Source organism: Aulonocara stuartgranti (assembly GCF_965226115.1).
Source record: "Aulonocara stuartgranti genome assembly, chromosome: 7".
NCBI lineage: Eukaryota > Metazoa > Chordata > Actinopteri > Cichliformes > Cichlidae > Aulonocara > Aulonocara stuartgranti.
The window spans coordinates 35,465,488-35,487,316 of record NC_138945.1 but is presented as its reverse complement, the minus strand read 5'-3'; the positions used below and the strand labels follow the sequence as shown (position 1 = coordinate 35,487,316).

The window sequence follows — 21,829 nt, the reverse complement described above, 5'->3', positions numbered from 1 at the left end:
TGGCATTACATGATTGAGCAGTACAAGGGTCTTGGTAATACTCGCACATTTATTAGCTAAATCATAAGACTTTAGTCGGCCATATTACACATCCACAAAAATCATTACAACACCTCTAAACGAGCCTCTTTTAACGAACTTTCATCGAAACAAATGCCGTATTGTATCGTAAATGGTCATTTAAATTTCCTAAAAGAATCAGCATTTATATCGTATTCGACTATAATAGCGTAGAACCAGACATTAGTGTACAAACAGTCCACGCGTAACAAATATTTTATTACTTTAGTCCATTCATTACACGATTAAAAAATAAAGGAGCTAAATTATCTTCCAAATCGGCGAACTAAGCTGGAAAAAAATCGAGAGAGACAAATTATTAGCGCTATCAGCCACATGCTAGTCTATTTACTCCATGTTATTCCTGCGGAATGAAATGGAAGATGTGAAGTTTTTAAAGGTATAAATGTTTTAGAAACAATGAAGTGATGCTACATGAACATGTAGTGTTTTCTGACCAGTTTCCCTGAAAGACTGGTACAAGAAATCTTATTTTTGTGGAGTAATTCTACTTTGACATCTTCTAACACATCCATCTCGTTGCACTTAGTTTTTTTTTATTCGGAGTAATTTTCCTTCAGTTTCTGCTTTCCAGAAAGAGAGGCTCCTCAGGTTCCTCACCTGCTTGACTGTATATAAATGAAAGTGTCTAAATGTGAAAGCAGACTCTCCCGAAATGGAAAGTATCCCCCAAAACACACATTTAATCAGTGAGGCAGAAGTCAATCCCTGCCACTCTAGCTATAAGAGACTCCGTACGTACGAGCACGAGCACCCTGCTCTGTGTCATCTGCTCGCTAAACTAGAAAGCATTTGGGCAAGGCCAGACGGATTAGGCTGCAGTTACTCTGACATGAAAAGCTGCTCTTAATTCGAAAGCTCTCATGGCTGATTAATCACAAATTATGATCAAACAGCTGACTTACAGGATAAACATATGACACCCTACACACAAGTCTGCATCCGTGTGTGTGTGTGTGTTTTCCTCTGTGTGCAGAGATGCATGGCCTTTGAGCATGTGTAAAAGTCTCCCCAAAGTCTGCACACTCATTTTCCACAGCAGATTAAATGTGTGTCTGCAGCCACAGAGCACACCGCCAAATTAAAGTCCCCAATGTGCTGACTTTCATCTGTGCAGCACCTGAACTTCTTCTTACAGGATCACAACCAAAGCAATTTGCTCCGAGGATCTGGTCACAAAACTGCTCCAGATTTGGACTAAGGCTTAAAACATTTGTGTTTTCAGCAAGTTGATACTGTACTGAAATAATGCAAAAAGCAAAGAGAAAAAAAGCTGAGGAAAATATTTTTAAATAACCTCAAGCTTTAACAAATGTCCACTGGGTGTGTGCTGCACACATGGAGGAAGGGACTTCAGCTCAATCCTGGCCGAGAGCTGAGGAGTTAGCAGAGCAGCCAGGGGTAAAAGTGGATTCTTTCTTTTTTTACACGGTAGAACAAAGCTGTCAAGTCTGAGAAGGTTTAATTGCCCTTCTCATTTCTGATAGCAGAGCAGCAACAGCTGGTCGACTAACATCTGGACAGCAGGGTTAGCCAATACGAAAGTCCTAAATGTACTAAAAATCTGAACTGTTGTCTTGTTTTTGTTTTTTTAGCGCGGCTTTGCTGTTAATCCTCATATATTTTTATGATGTACGCTTGCTTGGTTTACGACATGCTAGCTTAGAAGAGTTCCTACAAAAAATGAAAAAAAAATTGGGAATGAGGCCCAAATTTTATTGATATTGCTTTACAACAGCTTTCTGCTGCTTTACTGTGAGCTTGTATAAATGGCAAATTAAATTAAACATATTTTGGAGTGTAAATAAAAACTAAAGCTCTACAAAGCCTAGGATTTTTACAAATTCTAAAATGATGCTAAACACATTTTTTGGTCAAAATCACCAAAATTTGAATATGAAGAGAAAATAACATCAATCTACATGGTCAGTTTCTAAGTTTAGCAACATATTTACATAATTATATGAAAATGTGTTAGTTTCACGCATGCACAGATTCACGTGCATTTCAGTATTTTACTAAACAAGGTTTTCATATTATACATGCAAATTCTTCTTCAAATTATCATACATGCAAATACTACAGGGATACAGCACCTGTTTTGTAGGGACTTAACAACTTTTTCAATTATAATAAATACTTTTGGAAAACCAAAAAGACATTTTGCGATTATGACAAACACAATACAAGACTTAGAAAGCTGTTCCAGCTACTTTTGAGCAAAAGCTAGCTAACAGAGAGAAACATTTTCTATTATATATATATATATATATATATATATATATATATATATATATATATACATATTTACTTTTTTTCTTAAGTGAATTTTCCATCGAAGTTCTGTGACTTCTGACATATTTTAACATTTGGACAGCAAAGCTGGGAGACAGCATACATTTTCAATATTAGAGTTTGTGTTTCTAAAACAGGGTCCGCACTGATTTAACCCTGACCTATACAAAGGCAGTTTCTCTAATAAAGTCATATTGCAGCTGCACGTTAGTATTTTGCAAATTCGGTTTTGTCGTCATTCGTTTTGGATTCTCATTAAAAAGCAAAGTGAGAAATAAAAATCAGAGTAAGTAAGGAGGTGTGGAAGCAAAAAAAGCAAACTCAGCTCCATGTAACCATCTAACATTTCTATCACGTCATGGGCACTGCAACAGTGTGTATGTGTGCCACAGTACATAGTAACCATACAGTTTACATCTCCCAGAAAGCAGCAGGCTTCTGCAGCATGGATTCAACATGCTGCATTAAGAGCTTTGCTCCCTTCAGGCTACAGTAATTCTGGGTTATTTCTACCCTGGTGTATCTGGCACAGTTCTGGTTATCAGTGCTCTGCGGGCCAATGAAAGCACAGCTGGTCCATGGCTCATTGGCTGCTGAGGGGTTATGATTTAATCCTGATTGGTGACTTTCTACAAGAACACACCCAGTTTTTTTTTTTCCCTTATGGGTGCAGTGGTGGGGGTATCAGGGAAGGTGGTGGGGGGGTGCTTGGATCAAATTTGCATTTTACCCATTTTCACTGTAGTGTGCAGGGTTTTAACCAAATTTTGAACATTTTGAAGGTTTTTAACGACATGGACGAAATATCGGCAGATTGTTAAAAAAGACTTCTCAGCTGGGGCTTTGGCCTCGCAAGTTGATTTGATTTCACCCGAAATAACAATTAACATCATTATAACAAAGTTGACGCAAACTTTCGGCCCACACAGAATCAAAATTTTATTTGCAGTGATTTCAAATAATCGCTAAATAATAGCTACTAATTGGAAAAGTCAAGAAGTGTGTCAAAGAGTCGTGCTGCATCACAGCACCACATCTCCCACTACACTGCTGGGTTGCTGGGCAAAATTTAGAATGGGCCTGCCTCCATACAGGAGTGGATTGGTGGATGGTAAATGTGTGTGACGTCTTAGCCGGCGTGTTTCTCTAACCCCCCTGTGTATCGCGTGTCTAGACCTCACCAGCACTACTTCTGGAAAGACCATGTGACCCAAAGAAGCAGTCACAGGACTTCGACACCCAAGTCCAAGTCCATTTTCCCCCCATCCTCTTCTTCTTCAATCAATTCTTTCCTTTTATTCCAGCCAATAATCAGAGAGGTTCAAAATAAGTGAAATTGAGGTAAAGCGACAGAAGGGGAAACCAACGAGACATGGCGGCATTAAGGCGAGGTTCATTCCAAATCCAGTTCGCCTTTGAAAAATGATCAAAGAAATTTTTTCCCCCCCCATAATTTAGGCTAAGCAGTCATAAGATTTAAACATCTGAATGCTTTATTGAAAGATTAAAAAAAATCCACATTTGAATGAAAATTTAAAACATAAATGGAGGCTTACATTGACTACATTTTTGTTTTAACATTTTTTCATGATATAAAAAATCTTCCTAAATTATTAAAATCTTTGACTTTAACATTACATTTAATTTCTTTCGAATTTTATTATTTAAATCAAGTTTACAGCACCATACTGTCATATGTCACAGTAAAAGTCTAAGACAACTAGTAAACTACAAACTTACATATCAATGCTCAAGACTGTTTTGAAATGCTATTTATGTGTGCTAAAAATAATATATCTTTAAAACTTATTTTGACTCACCTTGTATAATAAATATATATGTATACATATGAACTATGAATTGAGTTGCAGAGAAAAATATGAACTTCAGTTATTTTTAATAAAAATACATGTATGTTGATATAAATTGTACTTTTTTACATATTTTAGTTACAAATGTATAACTGTTTTTTGTTTGACTATGTAAAAGACATATGAAGACATATGATCATATTTATTGTAGATGCAAGTACAGTTATTAATATAGTTTTGTACATTTACTTAAAGTTGCTGATTCAGCTCCTAAACTATACATTTAACGAAAAATATTTTTTTAACTTCTCTTCCCTGTAACAAATATATAACCCCTGACATAAAAAAAGAAAAAAAATGACACCTTTCTGTGATTTTTATTCCACAACATCGAGTTGTATTTTTTGGGGGTTTTTTAGTACGTTGATGCAAAGAAAAAATAATTAGTGAACTTTTGGTGACCAGGCTTTTGAAACTTACAGAAGTGCACTAAAACTTAATAGTCACCTCCGTCCAGAGACAGAAATATGAGTACTGAGCCATAAAGACTTCTGATGGAAACCTAAGCAAACGGCACATTCAGGAAACAAATAAAACATCTTTATGAGCGAGATTTTATGATCTTAATAGGCACACTCCCGGTCCAGTGGCCTCTAAGTGCTCCGCTGGACAGGTCTGTGTTTCAGAGCCGACTTCAGCCACCGGCTACTGTCTGCAGAGCCACACGCAAAAACTCTGCACAACTTACTGTTTTTATTACGCTGCCTGCTGGATAATTAAAAAAAACACTTTCTATGCCTGTGAAGCTGCAATAAATTCCCATTAGCTGTGAGCGATTTTGCACTTTAAAACACTGCATAAGAGACTAATTCAAACACAACAAACTCAGTATATGTAGGAATCATATGGTCTGAGTAAGAGAAACTAGTTCCATGAAAGGTTTTATAGAAAATCGGTGGTTTGGCTGTGCTTATTAAACTGCAATAATCAACATATTTTCCACTTAGTTCACTCTAATCCTATATTTTCTTTTTAAAGCAGTAATTTTTCAGCAAAAGCAGTGATTAATGTTTAAGTATTTTTAACGTTGGGGAATTTTCTTGACTTAATCTGTTCATTCCATCATTCCAATTCCCTGAAACTTTAAAAAACCCTCATCAAAAACAGCTACATTTTCATGTATGCAAGGGTAAATTAGAGTGATTTATGAGCTGGATTAAATCAAGTATTAACTCATGACTACCTTTGTAAATTGAATATTTGTAGCTTTTATTTAAGTCTGAACGTAACTTCTTTCTCCAAGAAATTAAAGAAAACTTTTTGTGAGTGTTTTTAATATTCAGTTTATTTATCCCTTTACTTTCCTGTTGGTCTAATAACTATTTGACGTTAAACCGCAGTGAAACTTTAGCCGTCTCCTCGCCTGTTCTTTAAGCCTTTCCTCAGAGTCTTTGATGTCGGATGTGGCAGGTTATCTGTGACCTTGTCCCTTTTGTTAAACAGACAATGCGGGCTTGTTGGGCCATTAGTTTTTCTTTGTAGGTGCTCGTCTAGGTGTGATATCCACCCTGCCCCTGCTGATCCCGCAGTCGACCTAAAGAAATGCACTACGGGGACAAAGAAAGCCTTCTGGGGCCAAAAATACCCCAAAGTTATTTACTGCATTCCAAACCAATCAGAGTAGAACTACCACTAAATTTATCTTAGCTAAACATCGTCAAGTTGAAGATTAAAACCAGTGCATAAGAGGGGTAATAACAGCTGATAACAGCTTCTTGTGTGATTCATGAGAACGTAGTACTCCGCTCTGGCGGAGAAGTCTCATTGGCAGGGAAGAGGAGAGCAGCGATTGGCTGAGACGGTGACATAGGCTGTGTCGACTCAGCGCTGGGACCTGTTACGCCAGATGCCCTCCTCTCGTCCCCTGCAATGTTTGCAGCCCCACGCACGCGATCCTTCGCTCCGCTTGGCTGCACCCTCTCATCGCATTACTTCTGCTATTCTAACTCCTCCATCAATTATGCACTAGAATAACTCAGAGCCTTGATGGAGCCAAGACATAAAAGGGGATCATCAGCGCGAGCGCTCGCAGCGTCTGCCCGCGTGTTCCCACCGTGCTGCTGCCATTGCTGCGACCAGTGATATGAGCCAAGGTACCAGCTCATGTAAGGGCAGCTGTGGCGGCGCACACCGAAGGGTTCGTGCAAAAATCAAACGCACCGTGTATGCTCAGCATTGTGTTAGTGGGTCAATCAGAAGCAGCATGAACAACAAGGTGAAAAAGCAGAATTTTAAGATGCTAAACTTTTCCTGCCCTCATTGTTGAACTAGCTTCTTTCTAACTGGACTTGAATTTTGATTCATTTGAGGCTGGAGTGCTCGAAAAAGCCTCAAGAAATCAAAACTACACTAGAAGTCACGTCATTTTCCAAGATTTGTTTAATCTGGTTTCATTTCAGTGCACATGTCGAGTCTTTTTGACTCTTTTTAAGGGCGGGAAAAGTTGCAGTTGTCTCGTTTAGTGTTTCATGCTAATTTTGATAGTTACTGTGCTGCTTTTAGCCTTTATCTATTTTCTGTTAAAGTTTAAGCTCCAGACGTACAATAAACATTTTTATCTCCAGTAATACAAAAATTCTATTTGTCAAATAATTTCCCTCCATAACAGAGTCCAAAAAACCTGAATTATCTTCAGAGAAGTGAAAATTAATTTTGGCAACGCAGAAAAAAATCTCATTTTCACCAGACGTCAAAACGAAACTTTTAAAATATTCTTGAAAAAAGGAATCGTTTAAAAGATTCTCGGGAAAAAAAACAAGGAATATTTTAAAAGATTCTTTGCGCTCGATTGAAGAAAACCTGACTTTAAGGACTCGGTAGGAGGCGTAAAATACGCCAGGATCAGTAGCATGGAATGAGAAAACATCAGAAACTGCTCGTGTGATAGCCCGGGATTCGTAACCTACTTTTTTTTCCCCTGAAACAAAATGGAGTCGAATTTGGAAAATGGCTGCCTGTGCTGCACCGCTCCGCCACACACCGCAGAGAAAAAGGCGAAGAGGAGGGGAAGTCAGTCAGCCACGTCTATGGAAAGTGTACAGATCTTGGCAGTCTGAGATTTCAATTAATGGCCCTGAAGTTCGAGCTGTACAGTGATAAAATACCAAAAACAATTTAATCACAGTCATTCATCACCAAAGCAACAGAGGCCAGGAAAGGATTTGTGAGAAATAATAATTTTTTTTAAAAAGGCCAACATCGTGTCGACCCTTGTGCTAAAGTCATGGCGGTCCTGACCTGGATTTCTCCTGGTTTGCGTGTGAAGGTTTGTCCAGGCTCTATCGTGAGATCACAAACAGCTTTTTTAATATTTCATGGGTCCCAAAGCACCAAGTCTGCTGAAATCCAACAGGAGGAAACACTTTTGAGTTTCAACAGGCCGGCGAGCCCCACGAAAGGTCCCGCAAAGCCACACCAAGTTCACTAAACAACACATGCAGATAAATAACAGTCAATATTTTTCACCGCAGGAGTCTGAAAATGGCCAAACAGCTAAAAAGCCTTCTCTGTTGTGGTATGAAAAAATCACAGCTCTTAACCAGCATCAGATAAACCCCCATACCAAAACGATTACACGAGACATTTGAACCCGAGAAACAAAAGCAATTAGGCAGCAGCAGAGTCTCCCACAAAAGCTTTTGGTTCATCAGGCTAAAACCAACAAAAAAAAATATGCCTATGGTACGTGAAGCTCTGAGAGCTTCATCGCTCTGTGAATCACACATGATTCAACAAACTGACTGGAACAGTAACACGCTCACACATCAGCTTTGTCTAATTTCTTCCAAGATACACAGAAAACCCAAAGTCAGCAGCCGTTTAAAATCAGGAAATATCGTCCCATTGAGGAGGTACGCATACTTTTCGTTTCAGGCCTCCCTCCAAAAGCCGCACTGACCCAAATTTAGTTCCAGAAACACTGACTTGGAGGTTTGGCCCCTGCTGTCAAAATGATCACATTTGCTTTTCATCAAGCATATATCTGAAGCCAGTTTAGGTTTCAGATGTAATTGTGTATGATTTGAATCCACCGAAGTGCCAATTTTCTCATTACATCCATTTGTCTTAAACCAGAGGAGACAGCAAAACCTTTTTCTTTGCTGCGTCAGAAAAAAATCAAACCTTTATCCTCATCAGTCTAAAACAAAAAAAAAAGCTCAAGGAGACTAATTCACTTTTAAATAATCCAAACATGTCAAAGAAAACTTTTCCACCTGATTCATTTACTTAGTAAAATACACCTGTAACTTCATTAAAGCAAAAATTTATCACTGTTGTCAAGTCATTTTATCGGTCGTAACTCCTGAAAAGTCCCAGTTAAGCAACTTCATTTGAACTTTTGTTTCCAGCACTTTTCTTCTTCTTACTTTCTGGTAAGAAACAACATAGAGTGAGGCCAAAAAACGCATTACAATCAAGAAAAATGGATTAAAGTTGACTGGCACTGGGTTTGCATGAGGTAATCTGGCTCAATAATTCACACAGTACCCACACATTTTCCTCCAAAACTGATGATTTTAGTGTGAACGGTGGCACACAATTTAAGAAACAATCGGCACGCACGTCTCGACAGTTTTTGGAGTCCGGAAAGGGACGCCAGGATGGCTGGGCAACCACCCTGCCATCTTTGATATTAAGTGATGCCCTGCAAACAGCGGCAGCCGTGCCCAGTCTGTTAGCAGCTTAGTGGCTCTTAGGACTTTTTTGGAGGCACTTTTTTGAAGCTTTACTGCAGTCATTAGGAGTTAAGACTGATTAATGTGAATGGTCAGGCAGGGCCTGGCTTTCTGAGGGAAGAACAGAGAGGGGTGAAGGGTCTCACAGGAAGTGTTTTGTGTCTCCACACAAAGGGGAGGCTGACCTCTTAAGCCCCTTAGAGCCTCTTTGCTAATACCCTCACCGGTGCCTACAAAGACACAGGGGATGCCATTTCACCACTCACATTTAAAGAGCACACACATACACACAAAAAAGGCCCGCTAAGATTAAAACGGCAGAAAAGTGAAGCTCTGTGCAGTGGAGTGAGACGGTGTGAGATCAGGCCTGAAGAGTCTCCCACTAACACAGTGACTGTCACGCATATCAAACGCAAGAAGCCAAACTCTCACAGTATCTGATCTGAACTCTTATGGATCTTATCGAGGATCTGCTAATTCACAGTTAAAGTTTTATTTCTTCAACACAAAGGGAAAAAATCTGAAGAAAAAAAAAATACATATATTACAACCGGTTCCCTGAAACAAATTGGTATTTTTCACATTTTACATTATTTCTGGTTCATCTTTAATCACAACTCTTAAAAATCAGCTACAAAAATCTAATTGTACCGATCTAGACATGATTTATTGATGCTTTCTAGAGTCTGGTCCTGTAATCTGCCTTTTCTTGGTCTAGATTCTGAGCAGATTTGCATGATTGACAGGACAATGTGTGAAAGGCTCTGGCTCATTCTTTACTTTCACTAGATCAAAAAACTTTTAATGGCATTTTGCCTCATTCGGGTTTCTTTTTCTAAAACTTGACACAAGTTTTGTTGCATAAGCATTTTTCTACTTTCCACTTTTCCTAAACCGAAAGATGATGTTTACCGTTTTCTGTCTTTTTTCAACTTGCACTCACTTTTACTGAATTCCTCACAAAACTGACGCATGTTGATGCAAAGTATACATTTTCAAATGTACAGTAAGCACATTTTTCTATATGTCAAGAGCCACTCTAGACTCTAGCACCCTTTTTTAGTCTATTTCAAGAAACCTAAAAGTGCAACAAACTGACTTTTTTCTTCATTCGTGCAAATTACCAAGCATAATATCGACATTCACATACATTTTACATGTGTGTGAATTTTTAGTTATGCTGCAAGGGCAGATTTTTTCGCTTTATAAAATTCAAGAACTGGGTAGTTTTTCTTTCCTCTATGATTTTAATTGAACTACTTTGATCTTTTTCAAGAAAGAATGATTTGAGAGAATTTGTAGTAAAAGTAACTCACACTGTACTATAAAACTATAAGGCCGTTTTTCTTTTAAACTTTTGTGAAAATACACTTTTAATGCTCTTGAGTTGCTTTTTTCTTCTTTCTTTCGAAACACTTGAAACGTTGATTTGTACTGAAAACAAGTTGAATTTATTGTATTCGGCAGATGTTTTTCATTTTGGTATTTTTTGCAAATACTAAGCGTTAGAAAATTCTTACCACACGTTCACAAGTATCTCGAATTAAATTAATACCTCATTGGCTGACTTTTTTTTCACTTCTTTAAATCCAAGAAGTGGCATTATTCTTTAAAAAGTCTTTTGATGATGTAAAGGAGATTTTTTATTATTATTTTACATGCAAAGACATTTTCAGATTTCCTGAGGTGCTCTATTGGAGATTTAATGATTGATTTTAATCATTGCTGAATTATGCATAGCTTATTATTCTTTCAGTATATCAATGTTTATCCCATAAATCCATCTAATCGTGTACCATGAAATTATACTTCTTAGGATTTTTTTTTTTTGCACTACTTTAGATTTTTCTGACTCTTGGAGTAATTTTACTTAAAATTTTCGGAGAACTGCAGTAATTTAACACACAGTCATCTAGACTACTATCAGCCTTTTCCCCTGCTTTGCCGAAATGAGGTTGTATTCAAATTTTGGTCAACAGATAATTTTTTCCACTAAGTGTGATTTTTCTCCAGCATTGATTCCTGAAAATTCTTAAAGTGAGCTGATATCTCTTGCAATCTGTTTGGTGTCGTGGTGCTGCACTGTCAGCTGTTTTTTTCTCTCTCACGAATACAAAACTAAAACTATTTAGAATAAAAAAAGATGGAAAATCTGGCAATGAAAAACAAAAATGGCGAAGGAAAATGAGATGCATCGATATGTTGCTGTATCTACAGTGCATTGACTGTGCTGGACCTCAAAAGAGATACTGCTGTAAACCAGTAAACCCGCTACACAAGCTTTAGTCACTGCTTCCTGTCAGTCACTCCCTGGCAGCCTGGGGCCGTGCCCTTATTAAGGCTGATTTATGGTCCCACGCTGATGACAGTGTGTAAGAATTGTGGGAGTTGAACCAACAACAGAAGCGATGGAGACACATTTGTGGTCGTTCCTACAAAAGGCCAACAGCTAGTCACCCATTAGCAGTGACCACGCTCAGGCTGAAAGATTGGCTTAAACCATAAACCTTTTTGCAGTTGTCTATATTTCTAGGCATTCCACATATTTATGAAACAGCCCCCAAGTGGCAGCAGACTACTATAACAGGTAGATGTATATATGCAAAACTCCGCATAGCACCAACGCAGTACCATGAGGGAGTCTTTAGTCAGAGCATAAAGGGAGGATTGAGGCAGCTTCACTCTCCAGGCAGTCACAGATGGCATGTAGATTGACGGGTCTCCGCAGGAAAGCTTTCCCCCTCTTTGCAGAAAACTGAGACTATAAAGCTCCCGGTTTAATTGACCCGAAGGTTCAGCCTTCCTGAAGTACATTCTGTAAGGTACTACTGATTAAAGTACACAGAGTGGTAGGAAACGGACATATGAGAAGTTGAATATGGGAGATTTCTTATCTGAGATTTGACGCTCTTTCATTTCATGCACTGAGAGACTGAAGTGCTGTGAGCGGGCTTAATGCTTCTGCACTCTGTAATAAAATGGAAGGTAAACCTCAGATAAGATGCCTCTCGTGCTCAGTTTATTGACAGTTTCTGAAGCCCCCGGTGCAGGAAATCACATTTGCTCTGCTCTCTTTGATGCCTTTTGAGACTGATACTTCCTCAGGGTGGAAACACTGATTCTGACCCCACCCTGGGATGCCGCGGCCTGGACACTGTTCCCCTGCTGTAGCCTCTGGCCTCTTATGTGTAAGTTTCTCCGTAGAAACCCCCTGCCCCACCTTAGATAGCACACACACACTCTTCACTTCCACCTCTCCCGTCTCCTCCTCTCTGTCTCTGCATAGCTAAAAAGCCGGCTATGGGCTGCTGAGTACGATTGGAACAATAGCGGCCTTTCAGGTGTTCTGTGCCAGCGCTGGGAGAGGACTACGGTCCTGAGACCCAGTCAATATTTGGACATGGTTGCCTTTTTGTGTCCGTTTTTAATCCAAGCGGAACCAAGCAGCAGGGAGCCGGGAAAAGGCTGAGAGGGGAAAGCGAGGGTAAACACTGGGAACAATGCAAATGGGGCAATTCACAATGCCACTGGGAAACTATCACAACATCAACTCGCCACCAAGTGAAAAATGGAGTATTGTTTCTTTAAGTGGAGATTAAAAAGAGAGCGGTGTAGGAAAAACAAATATCGGAGGTCATTCTGCCATGAGGAGAACTGTGCACGCGGAGGGTTTCACTGCAAATGGCCAATCATCAGAGAGGTCTTTTAAGTGAACACTTATACATGAAAATAGGCCACTGAAAAGATTCTTTGACTATCTTATGGAGAAATATGTTGCATCTGCTGTGGAAAGCTTTGGATGAGCATTATCAAGGATTAAAGGAAACCCCTGGGGTGACAGTGCTCCCCCTGAATGCTGGAATCCCTCTCTGCCCAGCTGTCAGGTCGTTAGTCCCACCCAATGAGGTTCTTTGATGACGAGGGGTATCAGTTTCCATGGCATCGGAGACACAAACAGCTTGGGAGATTAGGGTCGGAACTCAGCCCTGATTCTCAGTTGATCCCACCTATCAGCAACAAATAAACACCTTGGGCGAAGGCAACGCCTGCATGCAGGCCATATGGACCCGGGTGGGCTTTAATGAAGCAGCTAAATAGCTGGTGAGCGGGGAATTCGCTAATAGCTCCTTGTCAGAGCAGCACTAAATACCCAACTCGTTCACTTTATTCCATCATTTGGTTACTGACACAGCCGACTAAGCTGACAAGGAACATCTGTGGCTCATTTTTCTTACATGAGTGTTTCCACAAGGAAAAGCTGCAGTTTTTGTTTTCCAGGTTTCTTGCCTTGACTGGGCTGTTTTTACCCTGCTGTTACTTTTTTAATAAACGCTTCATATGTTACATTTATGAGGATGGATCACACTAGGTGAACATTTAATAATATAATCTCATAAAATTTATTGAGGGCCTGTAAACCACAACTGGATTTATTGCTAGTTTTCACATCATACTTCATATAGTTATTACTAAAGGTGGTCTCCATACTGTTGTGAGCATTAAAACCTTCACAGGAAAACACTTTATAAGGTAGGATAGACGTTAAATTAATAGTAATAGATAAGTTATTAATGCTTTATTACTTTGACATTAACAAATATTTGTTGGCACTCCAAGATCTGCTCAACTAAACATTTAAAGTTATTTCTTAAACATTTGGTACAACTTTTTAAAGCAGATTGCAGCAGCAGTTAACTGTAATACCTGAAAATACACCAACAACATTTCAAAAACTTTTTTTATTTTTGATCATATGTTTCTCTCCTTCTAAATGAGAAGTTCTCGGTGTTTTTTGGGGCCAGAGACTTCTTACAGAGGAGAAAATCGTCCAAGGAACCCCAGAATAATCCCAACGCAGATTTAAGTGGCTGGGGCTCAGCATCACTTGACGATGTGGACTCACTCAAATGGATCTTCATGCTCGCAGCTGGCTAGCTGGCTAAAACGCCGCTCTACGGAGCAGCAGGAATGGTCCGTTACACCCTGAGAGAAGCGGATAGTCTCATGATATCATGTGTCAGGAGCATAGGAGAGTTTCAACTGGCCCAAAAGATAACGTAATGGACACAATATGCCTGTTTTACTGGCTTTAATGCACTAATATACTAATAGTAATGGATCACTTTGCAGAAACAAGGTCCTAAAACGCCCTGAGGTGTGTTATTATGAATATTAGTGCATCTGTAAATCTCACTAAATCTTCCATCAGGGTTGGGCTGTAAATGTGAATAGCAGAAAAATGTTTTGCAACCTGAGAACACAAAAGTTTGTCTGCAAAATTGCTTTCTGCACATCTGTCGATACACATAATTCGTTTAATAAACTCATATTTTATGAACAATTTATTAAGTACACAGTTCTTATTAACCTTCTCAAACGGCACGGCCACCACACAGACAATATCTGACCTAAGAGGAGACACACACTCTTTGCAGATTTATGTAAAACACCAGCATTTTTAAAGTTTATATCCAAATTAGCTGCTTTCCAAAGCAGCATAGCAGCCAAGTGCGTCACGGCTAACACCCCCTTAAACTAATGGGACAGATTGTTTCTGTCTCCTCCAGCCTTTACACCAGACAGATTTAGCTGACAATAATCTGAAGTCCTTTTAATTCTTTTTGAGGGATTTAACATTTAAAAAAATAACTATAAGTCATTATATCAATTATGTGTGAGCTGTTTCTTTTTAACAAGTCTCCCTGATACTGGAGTTCTCTTTAATTTCATTAAGTAGCTTATACAAGCACAGCGACTCGCTGTCACTGACTGTGAAAGCTTTTCAAACTCCAGGCAAGGCTGAGCCATCCTGAGGGCTGTAAATCCCTCCACCGCCGCTCCAAGTCCCGCTCATCTGAGCCTAATCAGCACCGAGCATCAGCGCAGGAAGATTGTTCCCCAAGATGAAAGCAAGGCAAACACGAACGCAACGTTTATCGAAATTACAAAAAAGGGCTCCTTCCAGCTCCTCTGAAACAATGGAAAAAAACATGAAAATGTCAAAGCATTTCCATTTTTCACGACTCACTTCCCATTTCAATTCCAGAGCTCCTGTAGGGCATTTCATGAATGGCTGAGTATGGACTGCTGCTCCGGATGCCATTTTTCCTCACTTTGGTCAAATATGCAGCAGAAACAGGAGAAGAGGGGGGTAAGAAAGCTCATCTGGAAGTTGGGACTGTACCGCAGCAGGTTCCCAGGACTCCAACACTGAGTATGGTTACATTAAACAGCGGGGATTCAGCACCCGCCAGCTTGTATGGAATACTCTTAAGTTCTGCTGCGGGTCAGGGGCCCCTGGGCTTTTTAGCATGGCCCTCTTTTACATTATACAGCAAGGGTCAGGTTTAGATTAAAGTCATGAATGAGAAAAGGAGACAGTCATTTAGAGTTACTCATTTATTTAGTCCCTATTCTGTCGAGACAAAGTCCAGGCAGGGTGCCGTGCTGGGCCCGTCATCGGGCCCCATGGCCAGCGGTACTGCCCTGGTTTTGACCCTGACAACGGTCCCCTCTGTGCTGCTTAACCCGCAACTTGCCTGGTTACTACCAAGTGTGTGACCTCAGCATGTGTGGATCTCTCACAAGACTGAGCGCCACGCTGTGCCTTGGCCGCTGCTGAAATACCCCTGTGTACCCGCTTATTGTCTGCCCCAGCATGGGCCAGGAGGAGGGCGGACAAGGCGGAGGGGACACTTGGATAAGGGGGTGGGGGGGGGAAGCATGGCAACCAAGAAACTAGACTTGGGAACTGGGAACTGCTTCAATGCCAAAAATGGAGGGAGGAGAGGACCTGCAGCCAGCAAGTGTGACAGAAGGCTGTTATCAGACTCAGATATCTTTCTGTTAGCAGCAGAGCAAGAACTGCATCACCTCCTTTGATGTCACCGCTGCAGCATTTGCATTTCTATCATTAACATCCTGTCAGTTTAACTCCTCCGTAACACACACTTGCCCTCAGGGTGACCATTACAAAGACATACAAAGGCTCTTGATGTGTGTTTTGACTGTTGAAGCCCAGAAACCAGTTCCTGGCCTCTGAGCAAATGTTGATATAATATTTATTTATTGACTCATTCTGAAACTGCAGCCTGCTAATAAAGAAAGTATTCAAGCTGAAACAAAGTGACAAACACTCATCATATCACTATGTGCTCCGGTGCTGAAGGTGGAAAAGTGAAGCACTGAGTCACTGAGGGAGGGAGGCGCCCAGGCACAAGCAAGAGGAAGTTTCGGAGGAGAAATGTCACCTCAGGATCCAAGCAAAAGTTTCTGGGAGAAACCTCTCAAACAGGAAGCAAGAAACACATCAGATTACAATTTATCAGCGATAGTGCGATAGATCAATAACATTAACCCTAAGCTGACAGGGAATATCAGCAATCCCTCACAGGATGAGTCTCCATTTGGCACCAAAACGATCCTGTCATTTCTAATCGATGACAGCAGACTGCAAGCGGCTCAGCATTATTTTTAAAGCAGCACAGTAATGCATTCCCAGCAGCACTTGTAACACTTCTGCATTCAAATTTCCAGCCTGATCATGTGGAGCAAACAGTGAGCATTAATGGATAACAGCACGTAAATGACAGCCTGTGTAAAAACACCTTGTTGTTGAGGAGCTGTCACGGGGAGATTTATGCTGCTAAATGTGCACGGTTCATTACAAAGAAGACTCAGACATGAGGGGCAATTAATCTTCAATCAATGCAACAATCCATCAACAAGGACAACAATTATTAAGGTGAGTGAGGCAGCGAGCAATCTGCCAGGCTTGCGTTTGAAGATTTAAAAATGGTGGCACTTAAAAGGCAAACGTTACATCATGGACACAAACAGGTGTGATAACAGCTGAGCCATTAAATTATCAGTATTTAACGTTGGGCTTTTTGCTTTGCTTCCTAAAGTGCATTACCTTCAGTTGCGCGCACCTGTAATGCCACAAATGGAGCTGAGAGTGTAACCACCTCAACCAATCAATCAGCCTTTTGCACTGCTGCACACAGGGCAGCACACGGGGCAGCGCACAGGGCGCTCCGGCGGGGCACAAAGAGCCCCCTCTCCCCGCTCCGTGTCGCTGCGTCCCTGTGGGATAGCGGGATTACTTACTTGGGGTTGGTTCTGTTCCAGAAGACGGCATAGCGGTCGGACACCACCTTGGAAGCAGGGTCCTGGCCGTACACGCACATCCCAATGATGAGGATGAGGAAGAGGATCATGTCCACCTGCGGCATAATTGCTGTGGAACTCCGATGAACTGAAAATTGGCCGAAAGTCCTTCTTGAATCAGGTTTAAAAGCTCTGATGTGTGCTGGTTGTGCCTGTGTGAATGACAGTCCACTTTTATTTCCTTAAAGATGGAGCTCTATTCTTCTGTATCTGGAGCTTAAACGCCGTCTTCTTCATTTAAAGCAGCAACTTGGGGTTTTAGCAGTCAGATCATTTCCTCGATCGGATCTACTTTAAATCAAGAGACACCACAAAATCACCGTTTCATCCACGGCTCAACTCCGCACCGCGCAGCGAACAGTTTCTCCAACTCGCAGTGAAACAGTTCAAAACAGGAGGCAGCCCTGCGCAATCTACGCAGTACAGAAGAATTATATATATGTGTGTGTGCGTGTCTTTTAGAATAAAAGAAGCAGCAGGAAAGTGTTCCTGGTAGCGCAGAGGTTTTAAAAAGAAAAAGCGCAGACACCCAGTCCCAGTGTCGCCGCTCTCGCCAGCTCGGGACCTCTCCTCTGGCTCCCCGTGGATCCAGCGACAACCACTCAAAGCAGCAGCTTGAGCTCCGGCTGAATCCGCAGCTGTCCGATCTCTCCTATCCAAGCGACCGAGAGCAACAGCACGAGATAACAAAGCTCTCGTGTAAACGCGCGCGGTCTTCAGGTTAAATGTCCCCCGACGAGCCGCTCTGCCACGTAACCGAGAGCGCGCCAGAAGCGGTGCGAAGCAAGTAAAAGCAGCGCCGTGTGGCTCCCGCTGCCAAGCTCTCCCGGACCAACCCCCCCTTCTCCTCCTCTACCCCCCCCCCCCCCCCCCCCCTCTCTCTCTCTCCCTCCCTCCCTCTCTCTCTTCTACCGGGCCAGCCGGGGAACACTGGAAAAAAATCTTGACAGTTGAGAGGCTAGAGCTCGGACTGTTCAGTCTTCTTGATTCTCTTTTCCCAGGAAAATAAGTCAAATAAAACCTGGATTCATCGGCTATTTTTGCTTTTTCCCACTTTTAAATAAACCATTTCCCCCCGAGGAGATCGTTTTTTTGAATGAAAAAATGATCCAACCTCACAAATTCACCATATTATTTGTCGTGCACGGGGGAGGTGGGGGTCATAATCAAGTTCTTCACGGTGGGGTTTTGGAGCCGAGCCGCTGCAGCGGTGTTTGTTGTTGCAGATATTTCTTGCAGTGTACAGTTTCACGGGTGCGCGCTCTCCCATCGGCTTTGGATTTTTGAACGACGTGCGTTTCGCTTTCAAAAACAACACATCTTCTCCTACTCGAGGGGGTGAGAGGGTTTGAGGGAGGGTGGCTGGTGTGTGCGGGCTTCCCACGGGCCCGCAGACAGACCTCAGATCGCTGCGCAACCAGCCACTTTCACTGGTTCAGCTTCATTTTCACTAAGCAGCCATTCTCCTAGTGTCCAAGTTTCATTTTCTACTTGAAAAGTTTTATTCAAATGTGACACCAGCGTGCAGATTGCGTTTCAAACAGTCGTTTAATGGATTTACTGACATAATTATGTCAATAAAGAGCTCTTCTGGTGGCCTGAAAACAAGCTTTTTAATTTCATTTTCTGTTTTTTTCCCCCGAAAGCACTGTTTTCACTTGGGAAGCTGCCATTCTCAAACCTGTAAAACGATCTCAAGCGCTCTGCTGGCAGAGTTTTCTCTTGTTTTCTTGGAGAGAAAAAACAACATTTCCATTTTCTCTAAATAGCCAAATATTTTATTGTCTGAACAAATGGAAACCGGGTTTATTTTTTATTCTCTTTCTTTTTTTTCCATGGCCACACACAGGCATTATAAGACCTTTGTTTCATAGCTTCCAGTGCTGTGCATGTGCACCCTGCCATGTGTGCTGGTTTGAGTTTATGACTCAGTGCGCCACGTAGTGGTGGTCACAGGAAAAGCTCCACAGATCACGAGGATCCACGGAGGGTCAGTTTTTTTTTTAAGGAAGATTGCAACACTGTGCTCATGAGAGACGAGATTAAATTAACTAATTAAAGTAAATTGTGTGTTTCGGGGTGTTTAGGCTACATAAATGTCATCAGGTGAGATTTTCTTGCGGCACCGAGGCAGACGCAGATAGAGCTCAGCCTGGTGGTTGAACTAATCCTCCTTATAACAACAGTACCACCGAGGAAGCTCGTCTGAGTGCCACTGGGCTCAGCAAGAGGATTGTAAACTGCACTAAGACACTAAACAGTCGCTCTTCACACTGTGGCTTCTGTTCACTAACAGCTTGATTTATTCCAGCTGAAAAAGGCCGGCTGAACTCCATCTCGCCTCCTTCAAAGTTTAGCTCAGTTTTTAAAAACTACTCAGAGCACAATGTGAAATTGCTTCAATAAAAGCAACAGTTAAATGAATGAGAAGAAAATACTTTTTTTCCCTCCACATGATGAGATACCCACCACCCCCACTCTTTTCTTATTTTACCAGGAGGCAAGCTTTGGGGTGAGAGCAGCTTGAAATGATGTGAAAGTGAAAGGGCATAGGGTAGATATCACATCAAATTATCACATCAAATGCCTTATACAGTAAATCAAATCAAATGTTTTTCTGAGTGGGACTCCGCAGCTGAGTGGTTAAGTGGTTCACACAGCTGCCTCAGAGAAAGATGGTTTCAATATGTTTTTATCCACTGAGTCTTTTATGTGCAGTGTTCTCCAAGAGTGCCTGTTGCATGTTCAGATGTTAGCTGGTATCTGTCTCTGTCATTTGATGCTGGGTAGGTGGGCGTTCATCAGTTTTCTGAGAAATGGCAAATAAACCATTTCATCCTCATCGCTAGCTTTGGGAACATCTTCACTTATAGAGCTCCTGTCATCAGTATCTTCCAGCATGAAAGAAAATGCTGCTCTGCACTGAACCTGACACCTGGGTGCTCCACAGTATGTTCTTACAAACAGTAAGTATAAACCACAGACTATAGAAAAGATTGATGTCAGTACCATTAGATCTTCTATTGTTTTGTGGGCTACTACAGTCATGTAAAAGAGAAAGTTTGACTCTAAGTAAGTACAGCCCATGACTCAAGAGCTTGTAGAAACACCGCTTAGGTTTTCTGAAGTTTCTCTGAACATTGCTGGGTGAATTTGGAAAAACCATATATGCATTGTGTTACCACATCCCCACAACACCCCAAAACTCCTGCTTTTAAAGAAGTTTTGTCAGGTTCCGGATGATCACTTAATCAGGTTCATTTGATTATCAGAACCTGGCTGCTATTTACCTTCTTAATTCCTATGGAAGCGGTAAGGCTGGACTTAGTTCTTCACAGGACTGCAGAGAGTCCGGTGAAAACTCTTTTTCAGTTGACTGTTTATCATTTTTGTGTTTCAGAGCTCTAAGATATGGTCTAGTTATAGCTAAGTTGGTAAGCAAGTTGAACCCATATGGCTGCATTACCTACAACTAACTTGAATTTCACTCACCAAAACAATGGAATCCAAACTTCTTGGATGATCCTAACCTGTATTATCTGTCAGATAAATATGTCTTGATGCGTACTCAATCATCCAGGTAAGTAAATCCCAAAAGGTTGATTCTGTTGATCTGAACGTAACGTTTTCTGTGGGAGAAACGTTTCGTCACTCATCCAAGTGACTTCTTCAGTCTCAGCTGACTGCAGGTTTCCCCAACCTTATAAACAGTGTGTCAGATAAATAATTAAAAAGGCTTCAAATACCAGTGGAAGTGTCAAGCTAGTGACCTGAATTAGCCTATTAAGTAGTGTGCAGCAACCCAAGATCAAAACTGTTTGGGTAAAAGTCTGTAATGATGTTTATTTCTGCTGTAAAGTAATTTTAAATGGTAAATGGCCTGTATATGTATAGTGCTTTTTACTTGTCCCCCCTAGGGACCCCATAGCGCTTTACACACCCAGTCATCCACCCATTCACACACACATTCACACACTGGTGGAGGCAAGCTACAGTTGTAGCCACAGCTGCCCACATGGTAGTCTGTGGGAATTAACTCAGTTTTGAAGAGAGCCTCAAGTGGACATGGGAGGAAGTGCACTTCAGCAACAGGTTTATTTTCAACCACAAAGTTTTTGGTATAAAGAAGGTTCATGTTCACAGCACAGCAGTAAAGAAGAGCTTTCCAAGGAGTAATTCCAGTGTTGTGTCCTTGGGCAAGACACTTCACCTGTTGCCTACTGGTGGTGATCAGAGGCCCCGGTGGCGTCAGTGTCCGGCAGCCTTGCCTCTGTCAGTGCGCCCCAGGGTGGCTGTGGCTACAATGTAGCTTATCATCACAAGTGGGTGGATGACTGGTTGCGAAAGTGCTTTGGCGTCCTTAGGGACTAGAAAAGCGCTATACAAATACAGGCCATTTACCATGACTTGTTTTTCTAAGGAATATTCTTTAATTATATCTAAGGTCAAACTTTTTAAACCACCTCAATCAAACAAAACTTCCTGGATTACTGAATTAAGTCTGACTACACTTGTACTGCCATTATGAAACAGCTCTCTGTTCCTGTAACTGGCAAAGAACCACATGCAAATACATAAAGTCATGGGAAAAAAATCTTGTGAAACGACCGTGACACACGCCTGCTGTGCACCACACATCCTAAGAAGGCTGGGGAGCAAGCTGAACCCGAACTCGGCAACGCTGTGCTCATGTTCCCGTTGGCTTTGTTTACAGTAAATCCACCGTACGCTGTGTTT

General features: G+C 41.3%; 1 protein-coding gene across 2 annotated transcripts in view; it reads right to left on the bottom strand.

Moving 5' to 3' along the window:
* The window catches only part of LOC309709619 (ephrin-A5b-like), an 87,911-nt gene extending 69,968 nt beyond the window's left edge, over nucleotides 1-17,943 (bottom strand). For both annotated transcript variants that reach the window (XM_082538355.1, XM_082538356.1), the window contains exon 1: nucleotides 17,033-17,943. In XM_082538355.1, coding sequence (XP_082394481.1) covers nucleotides 17,033-17,157 — 125 coding nt within the window. In that variant the 5' untranslated portion in view covers nucleotides 17,158-17,943. The remainder of the gene's footprint in view (nucleotides 1-17,032) is intronic.
* Between the last annotated feature and the right edge of the window lie 3,886 nt (nucleotides 17,944-21,829).